The sequence below is a fragment of the Vipera berus genome (assembly GCF_964194415.1).
Source record: "Vipera berus genome assembly, chromosome: 9".
Taxonomy (NCBI): Eukaryota; Metazoa; Chordata; class Lepidosauria; order Squamata; family Viperidae; genus Vipera; species Vipera berus.
Genome location: NC_138212.1, coordinates 9,657,887 through 9,679,880, shown reverse-complemented (window position 1 = coordinate 9,679,880; position 21,994 = coordinate 9,657,887). Strand labels below are relative to the sequence as shown.

The 21,994-nt window shown below is 42.0% G+C and overlaps 1 protein-coding gene across 1 annotated transcript; it reads right to left on the bottom strand.

Moving 5' to 3' along the window:
• Positions 1-232: 232 nt before the first annotated feature.
• On the bottom strand, positions 233-20,444 carry CTPS1 (CTP synthase 1). The gene is made up of 19 exons (XM_081334439.1): positions 20,157-20,444; positions 15,781-15,958; positions 14,411-14,581; positions 13,591-13,691; positions 13,140-13,256; positions 12,618-12,701; positions 12,280-12,360; positions 11,632-11,783; positions 10,435-10,567; positions 9,325-9,413; positions 6,949-7,043; positions 5,789-5,851; positions 5,236-5,279; positions 4,485-4,581; positions 3,536-3,591; positions 3,341-3,437; positions 2,764-2,908; positions 1,430-1,521; positions 233-1,255 (listed from the first exon to the last, which is right to left on the bottom strand). Exons 2-18 carry the CDS (start codon positions 15,944-15,946, stop codon positions 1,437-1,439), a joined length of 1,776 nt encoding a protein of 591 aa, XP_081190565.1. The 5' UTR covers positions 15,947-15,958; positions 20,157-20,444; the 3' UTR covers positions 233-1,255; positions 1,430-1,436.
• Positions 20,445-21,994: the final 1,550 nt, after the last annotated feature.

Genomic DNA, 21,994 nt, shown 5'->3' with positions numbered 1-21,994 from the left:
ACAGTGGAGTTGGGATGGTGCTGTTTCTCCTATCTTTTTCTAGTATTCCAGGTATCTCAGCAATAAAAGGAAGGAAGGAAGGAAGGAAGGAAGGAAGGAAGGAAGGAAGGAAGGAAGGAAGGAAGGAAGGAAGGAAGGAAGGAAGGAAGGAAGGAGTAATTTCAAAAGAAATTCCACTTTTTAACTCAGAGAAATGGGGAGGGCATAAACAGACAGAACAAACCAATTGTTTTCCCAACATTTTAATGAACTGAAAAGGATCTGTACATCCAATACGTTTGCAGTGACAGTTTCACCTATCTTACTGGAAACTCAGTTTATGTAACCTGCACTGGGAAAAGATCATAAACCATCTTTTTCTGCAGTCTCCACGTCTGCAGGCTCATCCTTTCTCTCTTCTAAAGCTGCATCTGCATGTCGCTGGACACATCCTTCCCCTTCTACAAACCGGTGCCTGGGACAGCCCATATGCCAACAGGAGCTCTTTGTTCCACACAGGGTGGTCTTTCTTCGAAAAATAAGACCCTCAGTGTTTCTTTCCAGTCCAGGGCAACGCTCTCAATGAGAGGTGCAAAAAGCAACTTCTGAAAAGTCACTTTCTCATACGTGCGTCCCCCTTGATGCAAGGAATTGGATCAGTTCAGGAAGCTGAACTAAAGAAAGCCATGCCCCCTCCGATGAATATGTAAAATGGTAGGGGGGGGGAGGAAATTGACACACTCACATTTTTGAAACACCTTTGAATGTGGCCAGACTTGCTTAGCATCAGAGTACACTGTATCTCGTGAACGGGAAAATTATACTCTTAGGAAAGGTTAAGCAATGTTAGGTGTAGCACCATTTTGTTTTAGAATACTTTAGAAGATTTTAATTGCCTGCCTTGGACAACTTTCCACCGAGATGCCAACCATATAATGTACACCTCCGACAATGGAGATGAACCAAAATCCTGAACAGAGGCTCTGCACGGCATCTTCTGTGAGCATTTAAAATGGCCTGTTAAACCGCCTTACATGTCCAAAATGTCTCTCTTCCCTCCCTCAGCTTCTGCACTTCAGGTCTGTAAAGCTCACAATTGAGCACAAGTAGGCATCAATATCAGTTTCTCAGAATTAATTTCTTTAAAAAAATAAAATAAAACAAAAAAAGGCTCCAAAAAATAAAAACAATTATAATAACATGATCTACAAAATCCCCGGGATGTATGGTGTCCAATGAAGAATTTCACAACACCTGGATGGTGGGTAGGTTGGGACTGAGAGAGAGAAAAAGAGGAAGATCAGAAATATTTATATCAAATTTATCGGTATTTTAAAAACACTTAAGCTGGTCATTTTGACTACCACCATCCCCTGCTCCCAAGAAATGTGATACAAGCAAACAGAAAGAAATAATGTTAAAAACCCAGAAAATGGAAAATAGATTTTACCAGCAGTTTACTCATGATTCACAGCAGTAAATTTCAGTTCTGTGATCTCAGAATCAGGGGAACTACTTCCACTTCTGTCGCTATACGTGTCCCTGTAAAATTCAGGCTGTTAGAAAAATAACAGGATTTCTCTTTCATACATAACAAACTCTGTTCTTGGTCTACTGGTTCAGCTAGAATTCCTGGCTGCTGAGTCAAGAGAAATCAAGAGAAAGAACATACTCTGATCTACTGCAAACACTGGGGATCTTAACATTCCTGAAGAGGTTACTTGGCTGTGTGTGTGTGTGTGTATGTATATATATATATATATATATATATATATATATATATATATATATATATATATATATATATATATATATATATATATATAGTGGGAACCTATATTTGTTTTGTAACATAATGATCTATTACAGGAGGACTCATCATTAGATGGGCTACAAATGTCTTGAAAGCTTTTGCTTGCCGGGCTAATTTCAGGTGTAACGCAGAACCAATCTTTTCCTTTAAAAACGCAAATACATGAAAGCGAGAGAAATACTTCTTTGATTAGATGCAGAAAAGAAAACCCTTGGAATTCACACATCAACATAAAAAGCAGAAAACTAAATTGTAAATTAGAATTCATATTTTGCAGAAAGCGTAAAGTCTTTCATGATAACGTACATGTGCGTGTATGAGAGAGGGAGGAGGGAGAGAGGGGGAGAGAGCGAGCACATCTGGATACTGATAAAATTCAATGCTGCTCTTTTTACAGCCACAGCCACACACATATACACTCCATGTAGTATCACTAGGAGTTTAGTAAAGCTGGGCAAACTAAATAAAGGTAGTATTTGAGAAGTTTACTTCCTCCTTTTAACCTTCCTAACATAATTTGGCAAAGACGCTGTTTCAGCTTTGTCATAACCCTTATCTTTTGCCAAATTTACAGAACCAAAACTGACTCGGGGACAGACACGAGATCAAAGTTTTTGCTTAATGGCAATGAGCAAAAAAAGTAGAGGAATAATCCAACAACTGACCTTCCTTTAACCGTGAACCAGAGCCCCAAATCTTCCCCAAATATATCATCAATATACATACCATCGTTGGATGACCGTCGAAAAAGACTGAATTTGTCTTTCGCACAGAATCAAAACGGAAGCGCAGTCAGAGCAGAGAGGGCCTTATACCGTACTTTCCCCGCAATGCATTATTAATATTTTAATCCAGGTGCAAGATACATCGTGAAGGCTTCAGTGCCAAATGGATGTAAAACCTGAGCTCACACAGTCTCAAATCTCTAAGTCACTTCAAGTATTAAGGTACACGGGGCAGGCTGGACTTACCTAGGAGAGAGTCTGCAACCTTTCTGGAGATAATGCGAGAGTTTTCCTGCAGAAGCCAGGAGGAGGCCAAAGTAAGGAGGAGATGGTTTTATGGGTCTGGATAGGAATTCTGGGTGATACTGAACCCCCACAAAAAAAGGATGCTCTGGAGGAGAAAGTAAGGCATGTTTTATTAGATTAACTGCCAAAACTATTCATAAGGCTACAGAGTATCCTATAAAAAGCTACAGGCGTGTAGCCATGGAAGAGAATATTTGTACTCAGGGTTGAACTGGGGGATCCTTGGCGCTCTCTGAGCTTGGTTTGTTTTTGTTTTGCAGATGTTTTGTTACCTAACTAGGTCAATCACTGATGTTACCTAGTTTGGTAATGAAATGTCTGCAAGAAAACCAAGCTCAGAGAGCACCAAGGACCTCACATTAGCCATCACTGAAATTCGTTTTCCAAAGAACTGATGTAGCAATTCTCACTTTTTTTTTCTATCCAAGGAAGATCACTCTCCACAAATCTCAGAGAAGCCCTTAAAACTTTTCCTCAATTAACAATAGCAACCTTCTGGTGACAGATCAATGCTCACCTTCCAACTCAACCACTTCCATTCGCTCTCCTTCCACATCTTGGCCCACAAATTTCATACCTTTCTCTTCAAATGAGTTTTTCAGTTCTGGATTTACCTATGAACGGACAATTACACCAGGTGATTTTTTTAAAAAACTAGATTTTGGAGGAAAAGGGCCCTCCCCACACCTTTCTCTACTACAAGCAGCCATACCTCAAATCTGTGCCTGTGCCTTTCTTCCAAGTAGTCACCATCTCCATATAGTTTTCCTATGGGTGGAGGAAAATATATGGCTATTTGCTTATTCGAAATTAGCATACCTGTTAATACCCTACCTTCCCCTTACTCTTTCCGGGGATGACGTTGATTTTCGTCCTCTTACAGAAAACTTTTATCAGAAAGCAGTTCCCGTGCTTACCAACAAGTCACCAAAGAAAGAGGGCATGAGCAATGTGTCGCAGGGCAAAACGTTTCGAACCAAGGTGCCTCAAATGAACTTAGTTTACAGAATGCATCCAAAATCTGGGACCCATGACTTCCATGGAATTAAAATTTGGCCAAGTTTATAAAACATTGTGTGACCTAAACATTATCATCAATCATGTTATGACATAATGCTCAATGTCATAAAACATCTCCTGTAGTCAACTCCTGATGTTTGACTGTCCTGCGCTGTTCAACATGGATTGCTTTCAAGATAGACAGATCTCTTGAATGCCTCCCTGAATTTTACAGAACTTTTCAAGTACACTAGAAGCTCTGCTAAGGAGATATCTCTGAAACGATAACACAAGGGGTCACGGGGGTCTAGTACAGGGATCCTCGACCTTGGCAACTTTAAGACTTGTGGACTTCAACTCCCAGAATTCTGGGAGTTGAAGTCCACAAGCCTTAAAAGTTGCCAAGGTTGGAGACCCCTGGTCTAGTAAATACCTACGTTTATATAATACAAAGTTTGAGGTATATTTTTTTGTTCTTTGTAGAGCTACTACCAATGTCATCATGTTGCCCCAAACGTTTTAGGAAAGTGGGATAGCCGTTAGCTATAATTTCCAGGATTTTAAGGCAGCTTGGGTATTTGTATAATTAAACTACAATCAGGACTCAAAGGAAAAGGAAAGGGGAAACAAAACGAACAAAAGGAAGGCCAAGGAAAGCATACTCATGACTGAGTTCTTGGTCTGGAAGATGGTTCTCCTCTTGCCCAGCCTCATGGTCCCACCCATTTGACCTGGATTGTGTTCCGGCATGTCAATTACCTGAGAAGTTGAAGAGTATGATGTGATGGAGAAGAATTTAAGGCAATGAAGAATATTAAGCAAGTATGTAGAGAAAACAAGATTTGTAAGCTGGGTTTAGTAGCGCCTAAAAACAAAACTGATGGGTTTCTGACATTGGTAATTCATCAGAATTAACTGCTAACAAAGTATTTTTTTTATGTCTAGCATTGAGTTTTAGAATATATTCACGGGCCTTGTAATGTGTAAAATATGTGCGTGCAACATACATACATATACAAACATGCAAAAGTTTACTTTTACAGTATCTGAAGCACTCTTGAATAGAAAGTCCAGCAAAAATGTAAGAAGACACATTCTTTTTGGGTCAAATTGACATTCACTGCCTCCAAATTAAATAACATAAAATCTGGACTTTCATATCTACAAAAAAAATGGCAGAGCAACTCACTGAGAAACACCTAACTTCAAATATCGGACAACATTTTAACAGAGGTTCATTAGTCATAGCACTCTGGAGATGTCTAATTTATTCTCATCGTGATTCATTCTAATTAGGCCAGTTTTTACATTTCCTTTCAAAATAATTGTTGTGAGAAGGAAGGGAGGGAGGGAAATGTTCTTGGTGTACATGAAAAGAAACCACAACGGATTAAAAAGTATCATCACACTCACCACTGGATATGTAGTTTTGGGGTCAAATTCTGTAGAGTTGGCATCTGTGGATGACAGGCTTTGATCACAGAAAGCCTTGGATCTTAAGAAAAAAATTCTACATTTCCAGTAGAAAGTAGCTTTTCCATTAATTAGCATTAATGATAACCCAAGACTTGAAGCAAATGCTCCAACATAACATGGTCAATGCAATCTTACCCAAATCATTAACATACCATGTTGTATATTTTAATAATCCAAAGTCTGAACATTGTAAATAGCTGCTTTCTTATTAAGTCCTGTACACTTAGGCTAGTAAATAAAGCAATAAAAACACGGAGATTTATATTTTGTATTGCGAACAATTTAGAGATTTAAAAGCTCATTCCTTTATAAGCTCTTGTAAAAACTGGGTAAAGTGAAATAGATACAATTATTTTAAGAGTATAAAAAGCTTTATTGAGATTTAAGTGTTCCCAGTATATTGCTACCCTACAGCAATTATATTGCAAGTGATTTTAATGATTAGCATTCTTAAAGACAGGCCCAAATGTTTATTTTCCTACACCTTTACCTTGCCAGCCAAGGACATTTCGGGCAAATTCCACAACGGCCAACTGCATTCCCAAACAGACTCCTGCAGAAAACAGAGCAAGGAGATATATTAAAAAAAATATGCACTGGTATTCTTAAATACCCAACAGAATTCCCATTATCCTCCTCTATTAGACTCTACATAAGCAGCTGAAGATCAGGTACAGGAGGATGACTGGGATAATTTACAGCCTTACAATTATGCATCAGTCTGGCCGCACATGATTTCAAAGACATCAGGTAGAGGTTTCTTGGGATAATACTGGGCAATATTTCTTTAACTTATCATTTCAGGCAAGCTGGTACAGAAAGGACCATTTCAGTTCTGATTCACGTTCAGAGCAATTAGCTGAATTTTATTCATCTAATCCAGACATGTCAAACGCAAGGCCCGGGGGCCGGACCCGGCCCGCGAAGTGGTTTCATGTGACCCCCGAAGCCATCCTGGAAACAGTGAGGGAACGGCCCCCACTGCCTTGGCCCTGGCCCAGAGACCCTCCTTCTGCCAGAGACCCTCAGATCTGTCCCACTCCTGCCCAGGCCCCCATAGGCACCCTTGATGCGAATGATGTAGAGCTGGCCACGCCCACCCAGTAGGCCATACGCACTCTGGCCACGCCCACCCAGTAGGCCACGCCCACCCTGGCCATACCCACCCGGCCCCTTGAGGGCAACCGCAATGCTGATGCGGCCCTCAATGAAATTGAGTTTGACACCCCTGAACTAATCGATTGACTGATTGGATTAATTTTAGAGGCCACCCAACAGTTTATGCTGTAATAAAAGAACTATAGGAAAAAGTTCATATATGGGCAGAAGAAACAAACGTCCACACAGAGAAGAAAATTCAACGGACTCAACAACCACTCTGTCTGCAGGCCTGGGAGCAAAGCCGAGTCTTTAAAGACTTTGGGAACATCACAAGGGTGGGTCCCATGAATCTCAGCTGAGCTCCTGTTCCAGAGGGTATGTGGCATGACAGAGAAGACATCCTTCTTAGTTCTCAAGTTCTCACTCACTCTACAAGTCCTACTGGACAGGCAGAAACTGTGGCACACAAAGATCTCTCAAAGAACTGGCCCAATGCCTTGTAAACTACGTACCAAAAAAAAAAAATAACATTGAAGCATATTTTCTCACCTAGAAAAGGTTTTTTCTGTTTTCTTGCCCAAGAAATGGCTTGAATTTTTCCTTCTGTGCCTCGAACACCAAAACCACCTGGAACCAAGACTCCACTAAAGAAAAAGGAGGAAGTCTCCTGGATAAACCTGAGCATTCACTTCACTTTTGCATTACATTTATCCCAGTCCTCGGAAAAGAAATGGGGCCCGCAAAGCAAACTACATCACAATGCACTTCGCCTAGTTTGAACTGAGGACGGTCAGTGAAACAATCCCAGTCATTTTGCTTATATAAACCACAGCCCTGGTGCTTTATTGAACACCTTTAGTGGAAACAACCGCGATTTAGCCCAGTGTCAATCCAGCAAGAATTTCTCCCTATTATGGTTTATTCAAACATCACAAACCATGGAACAATAAAATGCAGAAACACTGCTCAGAATAATGCGGTTTTGCAACATCGGTCACAAGCAAGAATGAAGAAGCTGCAGGATAGCAGGGATTTACAGCTGAAAGGTGACAGAGGTGCAGATCATAGTAACACCCCTCTATTGAATATTGATTGTCCAGAGTTCAACCTCTAGCACAGTGGTGGCGAACCTATGGCACGGGTGCCAGAGGTGGCACTCAGAGCCCTCTCTGTGGGCACCCGTGCCATGCCTCGGAGATGGCAACTGTCCTTCTTCAACTAGCTGCCTGCTAACTTGCCGAGGTCCCATGTGGCCGGATGCATCCCAGTGTGGCTGGTTTTCCTCCCCCCCACCCTGTCCCTCCTGGCCTCACATGCTCTCCCTTTTCCCAGGCACGACCCACTGCATCGCCTCCTCAGCTGTCGGCCGACCATCCATCTCGGAGGCGGCTTCTTTGAACTGCTGGTAATGGGCTGCGGAGCCCCAGAGTGCGCCTGTCGAGGGGCCGGCAGGCTGTGGCTACTGACGGACACCGTCGGCCCTCGTGTGCTCGCTGACTTCTGTGTGTGGGGGCCAATGGTGTCAGGCAGCAGCTGCCCCAGCCCTTGCCTTGCCCCATGGCAATGGCGCCCCTGCCCTGCCTCGCCTTATCCTGCAGGATGAGCCTCCTGTCTACCACCACACCTACCAGAGACCCCCTGGATCTCCCCCAACTCTGCCCACCCCCCACAGGTGTCCCTCCCCACGAGCGACATTGAGATGACCACATCCACCTTGGCCACACCCACCCAATCTTCCATGACCACCACAGCCACACCCACCCAGTAGGCCACGCCCACCTGGCACCCAGCGATAAATTTTTGGGTTGCAGTTTGGGCACTCGGTCTCTAAAAGGTTCGCCATCACTGCTCTAGCACCTCCAGGAAAGGCTGGGAAAACTACCTGAGCTTTAGAGAGCCCCTGCCACCCGTGTCAATAGCCCTGGGATCCCATTTGTTCATTCTGGGGCAGAATCATATTGATCCGTCGCCAAGAGGCAACCTGCAGCGTGTGGTTTGTGAACAAGGAACTTCTATCATGTTATTTATAAACAAAAAAGCTACAGGATTTTGCTATCTTTAGCCTAAGGAAGAGAAGGGAGCTATGATAACATTCCTTGGATGTCACAAGGAAGAGGGCGGTGGATTTATTATCCAGGGGATAAGACAAGGACCAATGGATTGGATTTTAATGGTGAAAAATGGAGGGATTTCCATGAAGCAGTGAAACAGGTTGCCCCCTGAAGCTGCGGGTGCTCTTACAACAGAAAGTCTTCAAAGAAAAGACTTCCCTAAGTCCCTTCTCACCGTAAGATTCTATTATTCTATATGTCACCTATGCAACTCCAGAGAATTCAAAAGCACCTGGAATTAGTACAGAGCCATCAACATCATCCTGTTTCTGATGTACTTCATTCTGTCGCTCAGTAACAGAAAACGAGGCCTGGTGCCTCACTCATAAAAGGAAGCTCAACAGGTCTGGCCTAATAAAAGCCAGAGAATTACAAAATTACAGTGCGCTCGCAGAGGGAGGGTCTTCTCAGGGTGCCACCGGTAAAAGATTGCCGGCGGATAACACCCAGGGAGAGGACCTTTTCTGTGGGTGCGCCTGCCCTCTGGAACCAGCTGCCCATAGAGCTCAGGAGTGCCCCTGACCTACGCTCATTCCGCCGGGACCTGAAGACTTGGCTCTTTGAGCTCTCTGACCCAGGCTGAGAATTTTAACTGGGGTTTTATTTTCAGGGATAATTTAATCTTTTAATTCTCTTTTAACTTTGTATTTTATATTGATGTGATTTTAAAATGCCCTGTAAACCGTCCTGAGTCCTTCAGGAAAGGGTGGTATATAAATCTAATAAAATCTAAAATCTAAAATCTAAAAACCCTTCAATAAAACTAGCAGGAAACATTTTCTCATCATAGAAAGGAAGACGATGAATGCCTTACTCAGCGCTGCAAAGCTTCTGCCAGGCTTCATGGTATCTCACGGGTTCTTCTTGCAGTGTAACCGGTTCCAAATTAGCAGAATCAATATACTGGGGGAAAAGAGGAAGACTGTTTAATTTTAGAGCTTGAATGCCAATGTTTGTTGAACATTGCCTTGATTCGCTATATTACCTGATAAAATAATTGACCAAATGATTTTCACTCCTAATCTTTATTGTTTTTTTTAAAAACAACTTCTGTTCCGAATTATAGACCTTGGAGGTTTTTTCATCTTAAAATAGTTTAATAATCAACAAAAAACACAGCTGTAAGAAGCTGATGATAAAAAAAAGATCATTTTAATGATCAAATCACCATGATGCCTTCAAAGCAATCAAAATTGTTAGAGCTTTCAGCCTTCTTTTGAGGGACGGCAGAAATTCCCTACATCAATTTTTATTTAACATTTTGCTCTCAGAAACCCTTCCCACTTTTAAAAATTACGAAGGACCACAAAAGAGCATTTGTGTGGGTTAGATTGATCAATATTCACTGCATTAAAATTAACACACTCACTGAATATTTATTTATTGAATCATATAAAAATATTAAGCATATTAACAATTTTTCATAAACTATTTTAACCAATATAAAAAAATATGTCAGTCTTGACATTGCTTTATATTTCTGCGAATATCTTCAATATCTGGCAAATAGTTCTTATTTTGTGCACCCAAGAGGGCCTTGGGGGACCCTCAGGAGTCCTTGAAACACACTTTAAGAAAAGTGTGTGTGCAGTATGCCTTTTGATCCATTTTCCCCATTGTGTTTATAGCTATGGAAATGCATGGTAGCCAACTAGGAGACTGAACAGTATCAACATCCCAAATATTTTCCTATACATTATGACCAATGCTTGCATTGTTGTTATCACATTATTAAGCTCTTCTAACACTGCTGGAATATATGAGGTAGGTTAGTTTTTGTTGTTGTTGGTAAACATAGTTGAATTTGTGCCAGAAGTAGCATTACTAGTATCAACTCAGGGCAGACACCCATACAGATTTTAAGTTTCAAACTAAACCAAACAAGATATATATATATATATTTAGTCAATGGAAAAAAGCATACCTTTATCTCAATTTTGTGATTGATTGCTAGAGCAGAATGTTCCAAGGCTTTAATGACAGAGGCATATGAATCTGAAAACTTTGTATATTTGCCAACCAGGGCAATACAACAGGTCTCCAATAAGCGATCATATCTGTGTAAAAAACCAAAACCACATATTTTAATAAGCGAATATAAAAAGTATGGAATGAAAAAGTCAATATAATATTATCATCTCAAAAGACAAGTTAGAAACAGAGAAACACGGATAGGCACAAAAACCAGCTGGGTGACCAACTCTCAGTCCTAGGAAGAAGGCCAGAGTAACCATTTCTGAAACTGCTGCCTAGAAAATGACAGAGACTTGTCTACGTAGCTGCCAGGACTCAATTCCAGCTCAAAGCACCATCACCACCCCATTAAAATCCACTTAAGCTCAGCCCACACAGTCAGTAAATTGGATAAAACGCAAATTATTAAACATTGCTAAATTTATTATTAAATTTATATGCTCCCCCCATCTCTGTCCAAAGCAAGCAGACTGTAACATGTACTATGCTTGGATGCAGAGGTGACTTTATTAAAGACAGTCTGCAAACTAAAACGTAGCTCAGCCAGAGCCAAGCTAAACAAATTGTGTCTTCAAATCAGGAGTCATACCAGTCCAGCATGTATCTCCAAAAAATCCTACCATTTAAAAAAAAAAGCAACAACAACAATAGCACTTATATACCACTTCACAGTGCTTTATAGCCCTCTCTAAGTAGTTTACAGAGCAGCACATTGCCCCGCAAGAATCTAGGTCCTCATTTTACCGACCTCAGAAGGATGGTAGGCTGAGTCTATCTTAAGCCAGTTAGCATTGAAGGAATTGAACTCCAGGCAGTGAGCAAAGTTAGCCTGCAATACCACATTCTAACCACTGTGCCACCACAGCTCCACTATACTGGAGGATTCCAAGTCATATCATTTTCATCTGTGGTCTGAAGTGGTGCAGTCTACCCTATGGCAATCTAAATTTTGGTGCTGTATGGTTCATTGTTGTGGGAGACCAACGGTTGTCTTAGCTGGTTGTGGTAACCAGGCCATCATTGCAAGCCACAGTATACTTTCTTTGAACGTATCAAGCTACACACATTGTGTTTTGTTGTCCTAGGTTCAGGGCTTACTGTGTTGAGTGAAACTAGGTAGAATTACTGTTTGCCCAGAGAAACTCACCTGTCTGCCATCTCCTTCCACTTCATCAGCATTCTCTGGGGCTGCTTTTCAATGGGAAGGTTGAGCCTGTGTCGAAAATAACCCACCACTCCTTGCTCCTCTAGCAACAGAGGAACCCGATAGATGGAAGAGACGTCATGGACACAGATTACCTGTGGGAGCAAAGCAAATTATCCGGTTAAGCAAATATTACTAAGATCTTAGAGCCACATCCCGAAAGATACATAAGGATGCACAGAATTAACTGCTGCTCTGGCAAACAGAAAATCAAAATAATGTGCACTGCAAGTCCCAGCTAATTTGAAAAAAAGAAGGCTTACATATATAAAATCTGCTGCACAGAATTCTCTGATCTGACCTAGATGCAGGTCTCCCGAGCTTTGACAAAAAGGAAAGATAGGCAACCATCAGCCTACAGGGCAATGCTTCAACACCTTTTACAATTCGTCACCCCTGTGATTTGGTAATAAAAGATTGAAAATGCACCCTCTGCATTTCTTTTTCCCCCCCCAGACAATTAACAAGTTACATAGCAGTTCATAACTTAGATCTGTTCTGTGCATGCAGAAACTATTATGTGAAATCAAAAGCCGGCAGAAAACACACATATATGCCCAAAGTTACTATGTTAAGTTGAAGCAACTTTACCTGTTCTGGTTCTACATGACAAAACATGGAAATTTTCTCTTTCACTGAGGTATCCAGGGGTGTGGAACATCTGCACACAATCTAGGAAAGAAAATAGTGAAACCTTCAAAAATTTGCCCAAGGTTTAAATCTAGCCTTCAAACAGACTTTGGTTAGCTCACCAAAGAACAATTAACCCACATTATACATTCTCAGCTTCTGTGAACAGATTATTTATCTCTTTCACAGCAATTTATTTTATACTTCTCTCAAATTGCTGAAAAACGTCTTCCCATCCTCAGCCTGACAGCAGTTTGAAATCCAGCCAGTGTTTTTGTATACATCTCAGCAAAACTTACTAGATCTGGTGATAGACCCAGGCCTCGTAGTTCACGAACACTATTCTGGGTGGGTTTTGTCTTCTGCTCCCCTGTGGAACTTGGCTAATAAACCCAGGCCAAGAGACATAAACAAGACAATGTGTCAAATTAAAATCAGATTTATTTTCCAACCTCTTTGAAAACCCTCAGGTCATTCCTGCAATCTGTTTATTCATCTGTTTTATCTAGTTTTGGGGCCACCCAGCTCCACAAACAGCTTCATACGATTGAAACAGAACAAGCAAGATGATATAAACACTCTCTCCCACCCCTTAGATCAGGGGTCTTCAAACTTGGCCCTTTTATGACTTGTGGACTTCAACTCCCAGAATTCCTCAGCCAGCATGCCTGGCTGAGGAATTCTGGGAGTTGAAGTCCACAAGTCATAAAAGGGCCAAGTTTGAAGACCCCTGCCTTAGATATCCTAACCCAAAGCCTTAGAAAGAGTTACCCAGGTTCTTTAGGGCCAACACTACAAGGAATTGCCTTCTGGAATCTTACCTGGGGAACTAGACTGACGTGAATATTACAGAAGTTCTCTCGCTTGACTTTGAATTGAAATTGGCGGAAGGCTTCAATGAAAGGCATGCTTTCAATGTCTCCCACCGTTCCTCCGAGCTAAAATACAGACATCTAAAATTAAACACGTCTTTTCTTAAGTCATAAATCCTGCCCCCCCAATCCCCTTTTACCATATTCTGATTTAATGCTGACTTTTAGCCAAATCTTTTTCCCTTCATCTACTTTTCTTAACTGTCCTGCCATTATCAATTTTGTTTTGGATTATTTTTAATATTTGCATATTAATTTTCTTGTGCTAATTAATGATCGCAATAAAGAACAGCAATGGTTTTGTATCTTTAGCAATACAGGTGGTAATCATCAACCAATACATTACAGTATATTGTGTATGAAATCTTGGCAAGAGACATGGAAGGACGTGAACACCAACCTCGATCACGCAAACTTGGGGCTCCACGCCGTCTTCATCTACTGGGATTCGTGCTTGTCTCATTACCCACTCCTGGATGGCATCAGTAATGTGGGGCACAACTGTAAAATAATAATAATAAAAAAGATACCATTTCAATAATTTCTGGCTACATACTTGGTTTCAATTAGAATCATCTCATGTTAACACTGAATATTCATTTCTTGGTGAATTTCTGGTGATTTGATTTTATTAACTCAATCTGGATGCTATCCAACTCCAACCAATTTGGCCATTTTATTTTATCCAATAAGGTTCCTGGATACCTTATTATTCCTATTGGCAATGTGACTGCATTCTCATGAACGTGTTCCTGAGTGAAAATCCTAATCTCGACACTGATCTGTCTTACAGCAACATGTAAATGCAACTAAAATAGTATTAAGTGTTCCAGGGATGTCAGCAGGGCAAGGTCAAAAAAGTCAAGATGGCGACTTTAACAATGCAATCGAAGCTCCATGCACATAAAAAACTATGAAGCTTTGATCACAAGGGCTGGTATCTTAATGTTTTGACCATTCCCTAAAGACATCCTTGAATTGCTTTAACAATTATTCTCTTCTTTATTTTATTTATATTATTGGAAAGATTTTTTTTAATAATGTTTTTAATTCCATCTCAAAGTGCCCAAATTTCTCATCTCAGGTTACAAAAATAACCAGAGAGAGACGGTACCTACAGTACATAAACTATTAGCCATAGACTTTATGGTTGAAATTACACAAAGTCTCCAGCCAAAGGCAACAGTCAAAGGAGAATAAATCCATGTTTAATACATTACCTTGCACAGTTTTACCCAAGTAGTCTCCCTTCCTTTCCTTGTTGATGACATATTGGTATATTTTCCCCGTGGTCAGATTATTGTCTTTTGTGAGTCGGATATCAAGAAACCGTTCATAGTTGCCCAGATCCAAATCCACTTCTCCTCCATCATCCAACACAAACACCTCACCTAAAACAAAATGACAACCACAGATAAGCTTTCTGTTGCCTTCTTCTATATATCCATGTTTGTGTACTGAAATCATCCTCCAAAACATCTTTCCCAAATCTAGCATGTTCCCGATTGGTTAGCAGCAGCGATGGCAACCGAACATCCTAGGGATCTACTACACAACTTTCTGAAGGAGCATCACATTTGCTTCCCACTGTAAACCAAACCCCAGCAAGGACTCTGCCGCCTGTCACTTTCATTGTCTGAATAGTCACAACAGTGGGCTTCTCACCAGTAATGGGATTCAAATACCTGAACAACAGGTTCTCTGCATGGATGCAGGCCTGGGCCTCCAAGGCCTAGATTGGACTTCCAGAAGTGACATCCACACACTTCCTGTGGGCCGTTCTAGGCCTGGGAGGCCTCCTCCAGGCCTCTGAGACCTAGAACGGACTTCTGGAAGTGACATACACTTCCCATGGGCTGTTCTACACCTGCAAGGTCTCCTCCAGGCCTCCGAGGCCTAGAATGGACTTCCAAAAGCAACGTGGGTTCAGCTGGTTCTCCGAACTCAAAAACATTTAGCTACCGGTTCTACCGAACCGGTGCGAACCGGCTGAATCCCACCACTGCTTCTCACTCTTGGCACCTTTAAGATGAATGGACTTCAACACATTGATGTCCATGCATATGGCTGCCCACTTTATAGGGATGACTAGGAGAGGAGCTGATGTTAAAACACTGCCTTGGTGGAGCAGTGGGCTAATGCCTCCTTAAGTAACACCAGCTGCCTGCAATTAGTGCAGGTTCGAGTCCCACCAGGCTCAAGGTTGACTCAGCCTTCCATCCTTCCGAGGTAGGTAAAATGAGGACCCAGATTGTTGGGGGCAATAAGCTGACTTTGTAAAAATGCCACTTGGGGGGGGGAAGCCCTAATAAGCAGGCATATACATAGAATGAAGGCTATTGCTAAGCACATTGATTTGTGTTTTAGATTGTAAGCTGCCCTGAGTCTTCGGAGAAGGGCGGGATATAAATGGGATTTTTTAAAAGAATAAAAACAGAATAAAAACACAAGCAAACATAAATAATATAAAATAGCCCAGTGGACAGATTGGACTCTCTGTACTGTCCTAAATAAAAAGTATCTTCAGTACTAGAATGTGGATATACTCAGTCCTTGCTGCTATAGTAAGAAGAACAGGTTTTCATCTTACCATGCTCATAAGGAGAGAAAGTGCCTGCATCAATGTTAATATAAGGGTCAATTTTAATGGAAGTGACGTGTAATCCACATGATTTGAGGATTGTCCCAACGCTGCTGGCAATGATTCCTTTTCCAATCCCAGAGATGACACCGCCTGTTACCAAAATGTACTTCATTTGTTTCAAAGTCTAAAGAAAGGAAAAAAGTTAAGAGTTCTTAAAATATCGCTGCTGATTTGTTGTTTTTGGCTTTGATCAGTCTTGCTGATCAATATGTATCTCTTAACATAAAAGAAGATATTTATTGTATATCCTGCAGATTTAAAAACACAATTCAATTTTAAATTGTTATTGATTTTGTCTGCCCATTTGTTTTCCATATAAGATTACACTTTAATCTTATTTTGCACTTGTCTTTGTTTTGCAAGCTACTTTGTCTACATATGCAATACTGTTTAATAAGATAAAGCACCATGTTCTCAGTTCATAAATAAGATACAAATGAAAATCAGGGTCATTTTCCACTTTTGCCTCTCCCCATAAACTAGGATATGACTTTTAAGGATTTAGCAACAAATGTACTTGCATGCTTCGTGGCCTCTACAATACATAACTTAGTACCAGGTTACGCAGCTTGAGAAAGGTCAGAACAACTAAAGACAGCAAACTGTTCCATTTACAATCCTTCATATTCTTTAAGACAGTGTGTTTCAACCTTGGCACACATCTTAAGGTTGCCAAGGTTGAAAAACCATGTTTTAAGGGTTGGTGAGACAGCAAACTACATGTGTTCCCAGATCAATATGAGGCTAAAGAACATAGCAGCAATAAATATTTTGCATCAGATTAAAAATCAGAAATAAGAAAGCCTCAGTTATAGGTATATAAAATGCCCAGAATCACTCAAGTGTGAAAGGTAATATAGAAACTGGACGGATGGATGGGCAGGCAGACGGACAGACAACATAGGGTTTTCTAGAGGCGTACAGTAATGTTCTCAATGAAATCATGGAAAAAGCAATATAGGATGCACAATTCTTCCATGCTGGTCATGCAAGAGGCTTCACATAAGGAAAATTCATATAAGCACAAGCAGCAATGCAGCTGGAGAGGGAGACACAAGCAGGGTTTTTGAAGGACTGTTGCCAAGCACAGCCAGGATGGGGAGAAAAAGGGAAAAGTAAAAAGAGAATATTTTTAGTAAATATTTAGTAAAACAATGTAATTTAATAAACAGGAATACTGCCACACCTGGAATACTGCATCCAGTTTTGGTCACCACGATGTAAAAAAGATGTCGAGACTCTAGAAAGAGTACAGAGAAGAGCAACAAAGATGATTGGGGGACTGGAGGCTAAAACATATAGGGAACGGTTGCTGGAATTGGGTATGTGTAGTTTAATGAAGAGAAGGACGAGGGGGGACATGATAGCAGTGCTCCAATATCTCAAGGGCTGCCACAAACAAGAGGGAGTCAAGCTATTCTCCAAAGCAGCTGAAAGCAAGACAAGAAGCAACGGATGGAAACTAGTCAAGGAGAGAAGCAACCTAGAACTAAGGAGAAACTTCCTGACAGTTAGAACAATTAACCAGTGGAACAACCTGCCTCCAGAAGTGGTGAATGCTCCAACACTGGAAGTTTTTAAGAAGAGACTGGACAGCCATTTGCCTGAAATGGTATAGGGTTTCCTGCCTTAGCAGGGGGTTGGACTAGATGACCTCCAAGGTCCCTTCCAACTTATTATTATTATTATTATTATTATTATTATTATTATTATTATTATTATTATTATTATTATTATTATTATTATATCAGAGGGGGTGTAGAAGGTAAGACCTGCCAAAGATGTTCCTCATATTTTAAAGGCTGGGGTACACCCTCAGGCAGAGTTGATGACAAAGAATGTTATCACAGGTAACATGGTGAACCTGCGCTTTGAAACCTCCAGTATTTTCAGTCTGTTACTCCCTAACTTAACAGGGCTGCCAAAAAGTTACACAAGGCCAATAAACCATGCAGAACACAACTTCTTCTAGAGCAATAACTGCGCACGGATGTGTGCAGTGAAGCATGGGGTGGGCAGCATATGCTCCACTTTGGGTCATATGACCCAGAGCAGGGGTCAGCAACCTGAAACAGTAAAAGAGCCACTCGGAACCGGTTCCCTCACAAAAGGAAAAACTGGGAGCCGCAAAAAATGTGTGCGCATGTGCATACATGCGCGCATGTGCAGAACAGGGTTTGACTGAAGAGTGGAGCCAAGGTGAGATATTATTATTAATAATATGCACCTACCCTGCATATTTGAATTGATTGGTTGAACTTTTTTAGTCCCACTTTTTTTTTTGGACTGCACATGGCAGAGGACTGGGAGCTGCAGGAGACGGCTGAAAGAGCCGCATGCGGCTCCGGAGCCGCAGGTTGCAGACCTGTGACCCAGAGAGAGAAGGAAGGCCTTAGAATGGAGCAGTGACAACAACCTGAGTCTATGTTACTGCCTCTCCCATTGGGATGCATTGGAAAAAACAGGGCATGTTTATTCCCCCCCCCAAAGTCCCAGCTGAATCCAGCCCATTTTTTAAAACTCAAACCTTTTTTCTCCCAGTTTCTTCCTCCACACCAAATATGGTCCCATTCTGTGCCATTTTGAGAGAGTTATCCTCCATTTTTTGTAAGAATATATATATATATATATATATATATATATATATATATATATATATATATATATATATATATATATATATATATATATATATATATATATATATATATATATATATATATATATATATATATATATATATATATATATATATATATATATATATATATATATATATATATTTAAGAACAAGATGAAAGCTTTTGTTCTGGGCTTTGTTGTTCTTGAACAACAAGTCCCCCTACAAAAATTAGAATAAGACAGCTATTTCATGTCACTGTAGAGCGGAACCCAGTGCCTTAGCAACCAGGAAACACAAAGGAATTTGGAAATAAGAGTTGAATATATGAGAGACTATCTCACTAGAAACCAAGGTTGCAATTAGAGACACATTTTAAGGGGAGGGGAGTGAATGAGAAGACCCAAGAGAAATTCTGAGCATGATTAAATGCATTACATTCAATCAATGCTAATTTTCAGATTGCTGATTTCATTAAATTTCATTTTTTTCATTAAAAAAAACATGGTCTGAGGACCTCTGGGGGTCCCCAAGAAGACCCTCACCTGTCTGCAAAATTGAAATACCCTTCATATTTTTTAGAACACCCAATTAGTGTAGTGGTTAAGGCCCCCCCCCCCCCCGGGATGGAAATGTGAAGGCTGGGAGTTCCAGTCCTGCTTTAGGCGTGAAGCCAGCAGGGTGATCTTGAACCAGTCCCTCTTTCTCAGCTCCAGGAAGGAGGCAATGGCAAATCCCTGCTGAAAAATTACCATAAAAACTGCAGGGAACCACTCCAGGCATTTGCCAAGAGTCAACCATTTGACTTGACTGTCAACACACACAATTTTTTTTCGAAGGAAGGAAGGAAGGAAGGAAGGAAGGAAGGAAGGAAGGAGTCTTGAGAGAGGAGAGTTTAAGAAACCCTGTCCTAAGCCAACCAAGAGAAAGGAAAGATGCCAAACAGGTGTCTCTCAGACAGAAGAGAGGAGATTTGACAGGATGTCCAAAACCCAGATGTCTTTAATGCAGCCACGCATTTAGTGCCTCCTGGAGCATTTTTTCAAGAGGCTGCTGACTCCAGGGCTGCTTTCCCACGACCAGTTCCCCAACAAACCCGTTTCCCGCCTGCGGGTCATGCAGGAGACCGGACCCTTCGCCCAAAGGACGTCACCGGGGGGTGGGGGGGTGGCACAGCGCAAGATTTCCCCCCCACCCCCACCCCAAAAAAAGAAACTGAGCTGATCAGCAGCCGCTTGGATGTCTTGCCCGGGGCTGATGAAACGTGTCGTGAGAACCCGAGCAAAGGGTCCCAGCACCCCGCTCGTCTGCAGCCGCCCCCCTCCCCGTCCACGTGGCAGCGGGGGTCGCCCCAAAAGGATCGAGGAGACCCCCCGAAAGGCAAGCGTGGCAGCCTCTTTCCCCCCACCACCGCCAAAGGTCCAGGGTCGGACTCATCCCCGCGCAGGTCCAGCCGGGAATGATGGGCCTTGTAGTCTGGAGAGGAGGGAGAGGGAGAGCCCCCCCCCCGCACCCCGTACCCGTGTCAAGGACCAGCCCCGACGCCGCTGTTCTTTCAGCACGCGGGCGGCGGAGCAGCCGGTCTCTCCTCCTGCACCAGCCTTTGACAGGCGCTGCCCAAGAGCGTTCCTCCGGGGCCAGGCCCAGGAAAGGCGCCCCGCCGTCCCCGGCTCCTCCCGAACTCCGCTCCCCGGATACTGACCCTCCACCGGGCCTGTCCACCGCGCAGGCGCGCGAGCCAGCAGCCCTCCCGAGCCTTTTTTTAAAAAAAAAAAAAAGGAAAAGGAAAAGGAAAAAAAAAAAAGAACCCGCCCGCGTCTGGGGAGAATCTTCCGAGGCCGGGAAGAAACCGGGACTACGAACGCATGGAGCCGGCGCGCGCGCGCGCTTAAAACGCAGGCGGAGGGGGGGGGAGAGGGCGGAGCCAGAGGCGGGCGGGCGCGATAGAAAACCTTTTTTTTTTTTAACCCTAGGTATATATACGCCTGCGCTAACCTGGTCCCCGCCTTCTTTCCAAAGTTGTTTTCTATAGGTCGGGAGTTCAGAAGGGGAGGGTTGAGGGGCGTGTTTCCGGGAGACCGAGACTGCCAGCAGAATGAATGAGCGAAGGTGACATAATGTATATATTTAGTAACGTAAATCCTGCCAGCAGCGATTTTCTGTCGTCCGGAGCATTTTTTTTGCAGCCCGAAAGGATAGCATAGATTTATTTGCTTGCATGTATTCATTTGATGTCCAGTATAGCCCTGCCTTTTATATAGTGATGAGAACTCACTGTCCAAGGCAATTTAAACCCGTACTGTATGTATCAGAAACTAAAGATAGCAATACAGTCTACAGAAGCGAAGGTTGGACTTTTATACAAGCAGGATAGGAAGAGTATTGATGCCTTTGAACTTTAATGTCGGAGAAGCCTCCTGAGGATATTGTGAACAGCCGAGAAAACTGATGGATCATGCAACAAATCAAATCACAGTTGTCACTGGAGGCAAGGATGATTACAGTTAAATTATCCTACTTCAGACACATTATGCAAAGACTTAGCCCCCTCGGAAAGACTCAATTGCTGGGGAAACTGGAGGGAAAGAGAAGAAGAGGATGACAAGCAGCAAAATGGATGAATTCAGTTACAGTGGTGATGGGTGCATCCTTGGAAGAACTGAAGGACCATGTCCGGATCAGATCACCATGGAGAAAATCTATCTAAGTCAATGTTTCTCAACCTTAGCAACTTTAAAACGTGTGGACTTCAACTCCCAGAATCCCCCACCTTACGCAGTTGGCTGGGGAATTCTGGGAGTTGAAGTCCACAGATCTTAACATTGCCATCCCAAAGGTGCCTTTTCAAGAACTTTCTTGAAAAAGCACCTTTGGGACAACCGTGACTTGCATGACTGAGAATCTCCATAGACATTTAAAGTTGCCATGTTTGAGAAACACTGATCCAAGTTGTCATAAATGACTTTATGGCACATAATCAACTGAAAGTTCTTTGGCTTTTATAGATTTTCTAAGTGAAGGGAAAGAAAAATTTAATGGATTAGATTTGATTGCTTGAAGAATTATGAACTGAATCTTGTGACTTTAAGAAGGAGCAAGAAAAATGCTCACGCACATAGAAAGCATATGAAGACAAAAACTCTGTTCAGATGTTTTGCTGCCTAGTATTAAAAACCCTAAATCAGGGGTCTTCAAACTTGGCACTTTTATGACTTGTGGACTTCAACTCCCAGAATTCCTCAGCCAGCCACGCTGAGGAGGAATTCTGGGAGTTGAAGTCCACAAGTCATAAAAGGCTCAAGTTTGAAGACCCCTGCCCTAAATTCATGTTGATAGTGTCAACCTTACCTGATGTTAAAAGGTGGAGCAAATTTCAAAATGGACAGGCTTCATCTTTCTAGCCTCAAAAATTCACAGGGATGGTAACTGTAACCATGAAATACAATGATGTCTGTTACTTGGGGAAATACCATGACAGATCCAGACAAAATACTGAAGACATCACAATGACAACAAAGAAGTGTATTGTCAACATCACAG